At 40.4% G+C, this 12,438-nt stretch overlaps 1 protein-coding gene across 1 annotated transcript in view; it reads right to left on the bottom strand.

Moving 5' to 3' along the window:
• ANO4 (anoctamin 4) overlaps nucleotides 1-12,438 on the bottom strand; it is a 307,889-nt gene that overhangs the window by 177,287 nt on the left and 118,164 nt on the right. The window contains 1 exon segment of the mRNA XM_043491471.1: nucleotides 10,925-11,083. Within this exon segment, the coding sequence (XP_043347406.1) occupies nucleotides 10,925-11,083 (159 nt within the window).

Here is a 12,438-nt window from a genome sequence, read left to right on the forward strand (position 1 = left end):
AGAGAACCTACCTTACAAAAGGAGACTTAAAGAGCTTGGTTTGTTTAGCTTAACAAAATGAAGGCTGAGGAGAGATATAATTGCTGTGTGTAAATACATCAGAGGGATAAACTTCAGGGACGGAGAGGAATTATTTTAGTTAAGCACCAATGTTGGCATAAGAAAAAATGGCTATATACTTGCCATCAACAAGTTTAGGCTTGAAAATAGACTGAGTGAAGTTCTGGAACAGCCTTCCAAGGGGAGCAGTGGGGGAAAAAAACCTCACTCATTTCAAGACTGAGCTTGATAACTTTATGGAGGGGATGGTACGATAAGATTGCCTACAATGGCATGTGGCCCATCTGCAACTGCCAGTAGCAAAAATCCTCAACTGTCAAAGATGGGACACTAGATGGGGAGGGCTCTGAATTACTACAGAGAATTCTTTTCCAGATATCTGGCTGCTCAGGGTCTGACTGATCACCATGTTTGGGGTCAAGAAGGAATTTTCCCCCAGGTCAGATTGGCAGAGACCCTGGGGCAGGGATTCACCTTCCTCTGCATCATGGGTCACTTGCTGGTTTAAACTAGAATAAATGGTGGATTCTCTGTCACTTGAAGTCTTTAAATCATGATTTGAGGACTTCCGTAATACAGCCAGAGGTGAGAGACCTATTACAGGAGAAAGTGGGTGAGGTTCTGTGGCCTGCGATATGCAGGAGGTCAGACTAGATGATCATGATGGTCCCTTCTGGCCTTAAAGTCTGAGTCTGAGACTGAACATATTAATGTACAATGAAAAATTATCTCCTCTTCAGACGGAGTGCTCCACCTATAATCCTTTGTAGGCCAGATGTTTCTGAACACAGTGTCATCCAAAGGTTTTTAACTCCCTGATTTACAAAGAGTGGGCAACAGAAAACTATGTCAAGAGAAAAATGCTGAACTTCTCCGCAGAAAAAAAATGTACTATTCGTGGAAATTTTTTCAATCCATTGGTATTAAACAATTTTTCCAGTTTCTTAATACTATCTAGCTATTCTAGTCTCTTCAAATGCACATCAATGCTTTCAATGAAACATTTCCTTCTACATTCACACCAGATTTTTTTGCCTGCCACCTTTGCATTCTGTGTAAATGACCGTAATTTGTAAACTACATGGAGCATTTACTTTATAAAGAACTCTAGACACATCCCAGGGTAATGGGTCAAAATTCTACTTTTTAAACTGTGCATTGTGAAATTTGAGTTCAAATTCCATCCATATAGAATTCGAAGTACCTCTTCAGTGCTCATATTCTAAATCTTCATTGAGCTTCATGATAAACAAACAAACACCCCCCCCATTATTGTTTATCTTGCTTGGCTACCCAAATCATTTTTTCTCATAATGCACAGGTAATTGAAGGTTCCTCTACAGTATACTGACAAAGCCTTTTTGGAGCAGTTTTTGCAATCTATGAAAAGGAAACCTGGCACTGGGTGCCATTCTTTTCGATACCTATTCACTTTTTTATGGATTATCTTTGAAACATGGATTTCATTAAGTCTCCCGAGAGAGCTTTTTGCATTACAGAATTAACTGATTTATTTTTCAGTCTAGAATGAAACTTTGTTTGGGCAATTGATCTGTGTATGGCTTGCCCAGGCTGAGCCACATGGATTACCTGCCACTTGTCAAAGGAAAACAACAAAGAGTGTGCCGCTAAATATGTTAAAGTAAATGACTAGACTTTCACTTTCACAGCTAATGTGTATGTTGGCTTTGATTTTCAGCTTGGCCTTAATGAGGATTCTTTTTTTGCACCTGCAATTTTGCAGGCATAGTTTATGTGTCTGAAAAATATCTGGGGGTTGTGGTGGATAATGAGCTGGATATGATCTCCTAATGTGATGTTGTGACCCAAAGAGCTAACGCGATCCTAGAATGCATAAAGAGGAGAATCTCAAGTAAGAGTAGAGAGGTTATTTTACCTCTTTATTTGGTACCAGGGCAACCTCTTCTGAAATAGTGTGTCCAGTTCCGTTCCCCACAATTCAAGAAGGATTTTGATAAATTGGAGAGGGTTCAGAGAAGAACCACAAGAATAATTAAAGGATTAGAAATCCGGCCTTATCGTTATAGACAAAAAGGGCTCAATCTATTTAGCTTAACAAATGTAAAGTTAAGGGATGAATGATTACAGTCTGTAAGTACGTACATGGACAACAAATGTTTGATAATGGGCTCTTCAGTCTAGCAGAGAAATGTGTAACACAATCCAATGACTGGAAGTTGAAGCTAGACAAATTCAGGCTGGAAATAAGGCATAATTTTTAACAACAAGAATAACTAACCATTGGAACAATTTACTAAGGATTGATGTGGATTCTCCATCACTGACTATTTTTAAATCAAGCTTGAATGTTTCTTCTAAATGATCTGCTCTAGGAATTATTATGGGGAAGTTCTGTGGCCTGTGTTATAATGTTATACAGGAGGTCAGACTAGATGATCACAATGCTCCCTTCAAGCCTTAGAATCTATGACTGTCATTTAGATGCTTAAGTGCTTGATTTGTGATTGCATTCAGGCATGGTGCTTAGAAATCTAAAGAATAAACTGTGCCTGCTAATAATGTGGTATTTATGCTGTTCATGAAACTGCAGCTACCCCATATGGTACAACTTTCTCTGTAAATTCATTAGCTCTTGTTATTTACATACTGGATAATAGGATTAGAAAAGTAAGTGACTGAAATGCCCTCTTATAGAGAGTCAAATCTATCCAAATGCTTAACATAGTCTATAACAGAAGACATGTCAGATAGTAAATTGATACTGCAGTTGATCTTATTCAAAAGGGAAGATCAGAGAAGATGTAGCTTTTCCCAAATGTCTGTCCCAACTGGGAGAGAAAATTTGCAACTTTTGATCAGATTTCTTGTTATTTGGCTTAATGCAGGTTTAGAGTGAAATCCAGGCTCTAAAGAAAGCAGTAGGAGTTTTGAAATAAATGTTGGTTACATTTTCTCCACGTGTGCATGTGTGTGTATGAATATGGGCAGGTGTGTGTATGTGGCAGGAGGGATAATGTTGAGATGAGGACAGGGAATTAAAAAGGAAAGGACAGGAAGGAATTTGATTTTACTCATCTTGCAACTTTCCCAAAGTATATTTTAAAATTAAGTTTCAGGTAGCAAGAGAGACAATATATAACTACAGGTTTCAGAGTAGCAGCCGTGTTAGTCTGTATTCGCAAAAAGAAAAGGAGTACTTGTGGCAACTTAGAGACTAACAAATTTATTTGAGCATAAGCTTTCATGAGCTACAGCTCACTGAATGCATCCGATGAAGTGAGCTGTAGCTCATGAAAGCTTATGCTGAAATAAATGTTAGTCTCTAAGGTGCCACAAGTACTCCTTTTTCTTTTTGCGAATATATAACTAGGAATACGAACAAAACAATAGAACGTAGCCCATTCAGAATGTATCAACACTTAAAAGGCAGATCCTCAGCAATAGGTCAAAAGACACTATGGAATTTTGAGTGTGTGGCAGCAGGTCCACACAGCTAGCTGGTGCGCAGCAGGCTATACAGCACTGTTGAGTTACAACCCAACTTGCTGCACACTAAGGCTCTGTGTGAACAAGACCTTAGAGTGACTAAAATTACTGCCCCTCAATGACCCGCATGCTGAGTTTAGATAGGGTGACCAGCTAGCAAGTGTGAAAAATCAGGAGACTTTTTGTTTTTTTAGGGGGAGGTATAGTTGAGTATAAAAGACAAAGCCCCTAATATCAGGATGGTCCCAATAATTTCAAGACGTCTAAACTTACAAGATATCTTTTCTAACTGCCAGCTCTGCAAACACAACTTGGATTCTGCAAATTAAGCTATTCTTTCCAACTCATAATAATAAACCAATAATAAACCAATAATAAAGGGTGTGCAACTGGAACTTTGTTAGTAACACAGTCAATGATGCATGAGCAGGAACAGAGCATAGCTCATTCCACGGTAACTGTGTTGGTGCCACAAGTACTCCTTTTTCTTTTTGCGAATATATAACTAGGAATACGAACAAAACAATAGAACGTAGCCCATTCAGAATGTATCAACACTTAAAAGGCAGATCCTCAGCAATAGGTCAAAAGACACTATGGAATTTTGAGTGTGTGGCAGCAGGTCCACACAGCTAGCTGGTGCGCAGCAGGCTATACAGCACTGTTGAGTTACAACCCAACTTGCTGCACACTAAGGCTCTGTGTGAACAAGACCTTAGAGTGACTAAAATTACTGCCCCTCAATGACCCGCATGCTGAGTTTAGATAGGGTGACCAGCTAGCAAGTGTGAAAAATCAGGAGACTTTTTGTTTTTTTAGGGGGAGGTATAGTTGAGTATAAAAGACAAAGCCCCTAATATCAGGATGGTCCCAATAATTTCAAGACGTCTAAACTTACAAGATATCTTTTCTAACTGCCAGCTCTGCAAACACAACTTGGATTCTGCAAATTAAGCTATTCTTTCCAACTCATAATAATAAACCAATAATAAACCAATAATAAAGGGTGTGCAACTGGAACTTTGTTAGTAACACAGTCAATGATGCATGAGCAGGAACAGAGCATAGCTCATTCCACGGTAACTGTGTTGGCTCGGAAGTACTAACAAGAGAACAAAGTAGAAGAAGTTATTTTTTTGTCAGACAAGAACACTGATATAACTGAATATATATTGGAGGAAGAGCTGTTGATTAAAAATGTGGCATTTTCACATAATCACCTTTTCTGAGCCTAATTGTATTTTAAGATTCAGCTTTTAAAAGGTTGTTCTCTATTCAGCCTGTATTTCAAGCCTTTTAGCTCACTTTGACATGGTCTTAATCTAATTTTGGTTTTACATTCAGGGATCAGCCAAGAGACACTATATTATACTGTACTGTGTATTCTTGTCATTTGTGATTTCTCATTGCATTCATTACTTTCAACAAGACTTGAGCCAAGTCACTGCTGAGTGCAACTTTCTCAATACACAGTACTAAACCTCTAAAGCCTTGTCCTCATTAACACAAAGTTATAGCCATGTTAAGGAACACTACTTTAGAGAGTACTTACTATCCCTCCACAAACACATTCAGAACCCATAAAGTCAAAAAAATAATAATATATTTATATAGTATCTTTGATTCAGAATGATCCCCAAATGGTTTTCAGATTTAAACTATACCTACTGGTAGCTATCAGTTGACACACATTAGTGAAGATAAGAATGAGCTGTCTTGCAATGAGTACCTATTTTATACTTCTGCTGCATATCAACTGCCAGATGTTGCCCAAAAAATATCAGTTGCCGCTTAAGGCAGAAAATCAAGCACAATTAGGGGATGATCTGGTAACATTTTGACACTGATGGTGACAATGTTGAAGTTTTGAATCTGGCATAGAGCACTAAAGCACATAACACGAATGGTTAACAGAAAATCGAGAAATACTGATACACAAAACCAACCCTTTCTTTAACTGAAAGTGAACATCAACAAGCAGACTGAAACCCAAATATGCTGACTGATTTTTGAAAAATATCAGAAATTAGTTCATGGGCAATGCTTTACCTCCAGTGACTCTGAGGGGTATGCAATATTTACCTGTTGGCACATAGAGGACTGAAGGGTTTTGTTGCTGTTTTAAAACATTATATTGATTTCATACAGAAACGGTAACCTACATATATAAAATAAAAATACAGGGCCTGATCCTACTATCCTAATTTATATGAGCAGGCTGACTACTCATGCAAGATTCCTATTTATTTATCTCTATCAGCAAATTTAAAAAGAAAAGGAGTACTTGTGGCACCTTAGAGACTAACAAATTTATTAGAGCATAAGCTTTCGTGAGCTACAGCTCACTTCATCGGATGCATTTGGTGGAAAAAACAGAGGAGAGATTTATATACACACACAGAGAACATGAAACAATGGGTTTATCATACACACTGTAAGGAGAGTGATCACTTAAGATAAGCCATCACCAGCAGCAGGGGGGGGAAAGGAGAAAAACCTTTCATGGTGACAAGCAAGGTAGGCTAATTCCAGCAGTTAACAAGAATATCAGAGGAACAGTGAGGGGTGGGGTGGGGGGGAGAAATACCATGGGGAAATAGAAAAGGAGTACTTGTGGCACCTTAGAGACTAACAAATTTATTAGAGCATAAGCTTTCGTGAGCTACAGCTCACTTCATCGGATACATTTGGTGGAAAAAACAGAGGAGAGATTTATATACACACACACAGAGAACATGAAACAATGGGTTTATCATACACACTGTAAGGAGAGTGATCACTTAAGATAAGCCATCACCAGCAGCAGGGGGTGGGAAAGGAGGAAAACCTTTCATGGTGACAAGCAAGGTAGGCTAATTCCAGCAGTTAACAAGAATATCAGAGGAACAGTGGGGGGGGGGGGGGGGGGGGAGAAATAACATGGGGAAATAGTTTTACTTTGTGTAATGACTCATCCATTCCCAGTCTCTATTCAAGCCTAAGTTAATTGTATCCAGTTTGCAAATTAATTCCAATTCAGCAGTCTCTCCTTGGAGTCTGTTTTTGAAGCTTTTTTGTTGAAGTATAGCCACTCTTAGGTCTGTGATCGAGTGACCAGAGAGATTGAAGTGTTCTCCAACTGGTTTTTGAATGTTATAATTCTTGACGTCTGATTTGTGTCCATTCATTCTTTTACGTAGAGACTGTCCAGTTTGGCCAATGTACATGGCAGAGGGGCATTGCTGGCACATGATGGCATATATCAAATTGGTAGATGCGCAGGTGAACGAGCCTCTGATAGTGTGGCTGATGTGATTAGGCCCTATGATGGTATCCCCTGAATAGATAAGTGGACAGAGTTGGCAACGGGCTTTGTTGCAAGGATAGGTTCCTGGGTTAGTGGTTCTGTTGTGTGGTGTGTGGTTGCTGGTGAGTATTTGCTTCAGATTGGGGGGCTGTCTGTAAGCAAGGACTGGTCTGTCTCCCAAGATCTGTGAGAGTGATGGCTCGTCCTTCAGGATAGGTTGTAGATCCTTGATGATGCGTTGGAGAGGTTTTAGTTGGGGGCTGAAGGTGATGGTACCCGCATGGCCCCACAGTATGCCAACATTTTTATGGCTGACTTAGAACAACGCTTCCTCAGCTCTCGTCCCCTAATGCCCCTACTCTACTTGCGCTACATTGATGACATCTTCATCATCTGGACCCATGGAAAAGAAGCTCTTGAGGAATTCCACCATGATTTCAACAATTTCCATCCCACCATCAACCTCAGCCTGGACCAGTCCACACAAGAGATCCACTTCCTGGACACTACGGTGCTAATAAGCGATGGTCACATAAACACCACCCTATATCGGAAACATACTGACCGCTATTCCTACCTACATGCCTCTAGCTTTCATCCAGATCATACCACTCGATCCATTGTCTACAGCCAAGCGCTACGATATAACCGCATTTGCTCCAACCCCTCAGACAGAGACAAACACCTACAAGATCTCTATCATGCATTCCTACAACTACAATACCCACCTGCTGAAGTGAAGAAACAGACTGACAGAGCCAGAAGAGTACCCAAAAGTCACCTACTACAGGACAGGCCCAACAAAGAAAACAACAGAATGCCACTAGCCATCACCTTCAGCCCCCAACTAAAACCTCTCCAACGCATCATCAAGGATCTACAACCTATCCTGAAGGACGACCCATCACTCTCACAGATCTTGGGAGACAGACCAGTCCTTGCTTACAGACAGCCCCCCAATCTGAAGCAAATACTCACCAGCAACCACACACCACAAAACAGAACCACTAACCCAGGAACCTATCCTTGCAACAAAGCCCGTTGCCAACTCTGTCCACATATCTATTCAGGGGATACCATCATAGGGCCTAATCACATCAGCCACACTATCAGAAGCTCGTTCACCTGCGCATCTACCAATGTGATATATGCCATCATGTGCCAGCAATGCCCCTCTGCCATGTACATTGGCCAAACTGGACAGTCTCTACGTAAAAGAATGAATGGACACAAATCAGACGTCAAGAATTATAACATTCAAAAACCAGTTGGAGAACACTTCAATCTCTCTGGTCACTCGATCACAGACCTAAGAGTGGCTATACTTCAACAAAAAAGCTTCAAAAACAGACTCCAACGAGAGACTGCTGAATTGGAATTAATTTGCAAACTGGATACAATTAACTTAGGCTTGAATAGAGACTGGGAATGGATGAGTCATTACACAAAGTAAAACTATTTCCCCATGTTATTTCTCCCCCCCACCCCACCCCCCACTGTTCCTCTGATATTCTTGTTAACTGCTGGAATTAGCCTACCTTGCTTGTCACCATGAAAGGTTTTCCTCCTTTCCCACCCCCTGCTGCTGGTGATGGCTTATCTTAAGTGATCACTCTCCTTACAGTGTGTATGATAAACCCATTGTTTCATGTTCTCTGTGTGTGTGTATATAAATCTCTCCTCTGTTTTTTCCACCAAATGTATCCGATGAAGTGAGCTGTAGCTCACGAAAGCTTATGCTCTAATAAATTTGTTAGTCTCTAAGGTGCCACAAGTACTCCTTTTCTTTTTGCGAATACAGACTAACACGGCTGCTACTCTGAAACCAGTTGTAAACTTAGCTCTTTTCCCACTGGAAGCAAGTTCATTATGTAATAGTAACAAGCACCAGCCAAAGCTGCTACTTATACATTCCAACACTGAAACTCAGATTGATCTGGAACTCTCATCAAAGGACAGACCCATGCAATTGAAATGAGACATAATCAAGTCATTAACCAGTCATTCCACTGAGTTCAAACTTAGATATTATCTAAGGAGGTTGCTAATGTATAGAGAAAGCTACTGGTACTGTAATTCTATTTATTTCCTCTGATTGTAATTCAATTCAAGGATAAAATGATTAAATTAAACCCTAAGATACATATTTTATAAAGTCAAAGTCATATGTTCTAAAAGATTACACATTTAGATGTTAAAAGTATTTACTAGAGCTATGTAACCTCCTCATTTTGATCATTCTGAAAACTAAATTTAGAGATGTCCAATTACTAATCCTAGCAAGAAGTCACATTGGGTCAAACAATATTAATGAGAAATATAGCTGCATGTCAATGACATAACAGAGAAATTGAAATGAATAGTGATATGGCAGAACATTCAGAGAAAACCTGTATTCTAAGCTGTAAAAAAGCAAATGCCAATAAAGGCACATTGACTTGAAAGAAGACAACCGTATAGCCACCAGAGAGAGAACCTCAAAAGTTGATACCAAGTACCTTAAAGACAAATACTTCAAAAGTTTCCCATGCAAAATGCTGCATTTAAGGTCCATAATACAGAAAAGATAGTGCCTTCATAGCTTTCACCGTTGGTCTCAGTACCATAATAAATCCAAAAGCCTGTTTCAAATTTCTCAAAATAAATCAGTTATTCAAAATTGAATTATTTGACAGACAGATCAATAGGCAGGATTAATTCCATGTTCATCTTCTGCTTTGATAAAATTTAATACGCTACAAAAATATTTTCACATGTTTGTTATTGACTTTATTTTATGAAAGATCAGATTTTGTGATCTGGGGCTGACCAGCCACATACTTCTGATATAACATGATATCTATGTTCCATCAGAAAAAAAGGTTAAAAAAGAAGGCAGATAGGTATAAAATTTTCATTCCTTTCAAAGAGAAAGGCCTGCCATTTTTTCCCCAGTCAGCATTCTGATAGGAAGTGTGCTGTTCAAGGGCATGTGCAGAAGAACTACATATGGCATATGGTTGATAACATGCATTTTAAAAATCAGTGGGACAGTGTATAAAGACAGGTAGATAAACAGACACATGGTAGGTAGTTCAGGAAGGCCTTGAATCTATAAATCCTTGTATGGTATGATAATAGCAAGCATTACTCTTCAGTACAAGCGAGAGTACATGAGGCACAAGTAAGGTTAAGTACTAGTCATAGTCCTTCACACTGACTGGCACCGAGACTCAAGCCCCTTCATGCACACTAACTTATTCATAAGTGTAAAAAGGAGTGGGGGATGGGCAGAAAATGTGCACATCTGAAGAGACATGTTTAAGTATGTTCCTCATGTTACTAAGCCACTTACCCATGTATGACGTTTATAAGCTTTGCCCCTGCTAAATAAGGGTCAAATATAAGTCGACAAAGTATATTTCACGTTAGCTTTTCCCATTAGTGATGGTAGACTTTGTGGTATCAGAAATATTAGTTTAAATGGCATTTATGTTGCTCACTAATCTCAAATTTTTGTACAGTTGAAGGCTTGATAGTGTTCACTTATATGGTAGGGAAGAATTATTCCCTCAACTTCAGGAGTCACTGGATGAAATTCTATATTCTGTGTAATACCAGAGATCAGACAATTTGATCTTAGTGTTTAATTCTGGCCTTAAAATCTGTGGGTCTGATTCTCATTTACACTAGGACCCATTTACATTGCTCTGTATATTGACACCCACTTTAAGACCCCTTTCCTCTGCCAGGGCAGTGTAAAGAGGCCTCAGAGCAGTGATACTCAGACCTCAGTGGCTCAAGAACCAAATTAGAGATCAACATTACCCAAAAGAGCCAAAGTAGTGTGAATTCACTGTTTCATTTTACTATATATCTATTATTCTCACAGCAAAATGACCAAGTATTCTACAATTGGTTAATAAAATAGTGTAAGCATCCTGGTTGGTTAATGATTAAATCAGACAGTGTTTTGATATCATGTCTTGCAAAGAATCACAGGAAACACATTAAGGAGCCACTTGCTGCTCCTGAGCCTCAGTGTGAATATCACTGCCTTAGAGTAAATGAGAATCAGGCCCTACTAATCTATAGAGTTTTATATTTTAAAATCTTCATCAAAATTCTTACCTCTTTCTCCATTTGTAGTCCTTCTGCTCTGATATTTCTTTCAAATACCTCTCTCTTCTCTGTCTGTGGGCTAGATTTTCTGTACACCAGAATGTAGTCAATCCGGCATTTTCCATCCCTAAAATATAGCCCATTGGATTTGTTTTTATCAGGTACTCCCTGTGAAGAGCAAAAACAATTACCAAAGCATATTTGTCTATCACCATTTGAACCTAAGGAGTTACGAATTTCAGTGTGATTCAATGTAAAAGGCTTGACTGGTAAGCAGTTAGGAGAAGTGGGCCAAGTCTTTAAGTGCTTTGTGTGTGATGTTTTGTAAGATTGATAGCTTTGTCTAGCATCCCATACACAAATACTTCTGGATTTGATGGTCTCTACTTAAGCAGAAGGGGTACTGACCTCCCAGATTCAAAACTAGGATGCCTCGTTAGGCAAGCTTTAAAGTCAGGAGGAAAGGGAGACAAAGGGAGATTTTATGTCACTTGAAGTCTGACAGGAACTTTTAACATACAAAATTAAGTAAAAGATGGAGTTATTCTGAAACAAAAGCTGAAGACTAAGAGTTTACTGTACTAAAATATCCGCATACAAACAAAGTAAAAGAATTGGAAGCATTTCAATGTGATGGTGATTATGACCCACTGTGTTGAGCATAACTCACCCCTGGCTGGCAGGTCCCCTGTATGGCAGCAACAGCATCAGCAGCCCTCCACAGGTGGCAGAAGAGGACTGTGATGAGCATCCGCCCACATTGGCATGTATGGGGTCTATAGAGCCCTAGGGAGGCTGCATGGAAAGCAGCCCATAGGAAGAGAGGCTGCGAGGAGCAGCCAATCTGGGCTCAGGAGGCCCATATAAGAACCACCACAGGGCAGAGCAGGGGCAGTTACTCCCTGGAGCTCAAGGAGGGAGAGCTGGGTGCCTTGCAGGTGGAAGGAAGCTAGCACCTTGGACAGAGCAGTAGTGGCAGGGACCTGGAGAGCAAAACGGAGCTCCTGGCTGGCTGCGGACTTGTGGACAGGAAGCCCTGAGAAGAGGGTGAAGAATGTGCTGAGGCCATGGGGAAGTGGCTCAGGGAACTTAAGCAGCACTGGTGGAGAAGTTAAGGAGAGGCAGCAGGAGGCTGCTATCTACAGATCCTGGGCTGGGACCCAGAGTAATGGGCAGGTCCAGGTCCCTCCCACTTGCCTCTGGGGAAGTGGCTGGGACTGTAGAACTGGAAGATACTACTTCTCCTCCCTCCCCATCCCCCCCCCCCCCGGAAGAGGGAAAACATGGATGGTGGCACGGCCGGAGGGCCGAGTCATGAAGAGGACATTGTGGGTCTGCAAGTGAGGACCACTACAGGAGAGGCACCACCAGGAGACGGCGCACCAGCTGAGAGAGCTAATCCCCGAGATGGCCAGAAGAAGGCACCATGCTGGTGAGTGACCCCGTGACAAAGACACAAGAGTTCTGTTTCCATCCCAGCATAGTCCCACTAGATTAACTTTAGAACACTATGGAACTAGCGA

The sequence above is a fragment of the Dermochelys coriacea genome, chromosome 1 (assembly GCF_009764565.3).
Source record: "Dermochelys coriacea isolate rDerCor1 chromosome 1, rDerCor1.pri.v4, whole genome shotgun sequence".
Classification (NCBI taxonomy): Eukaryota; Metazoa; Chordata; order Testudines; family Dermochelyidae; genus Dermochelys; species Dermochelys coriacea.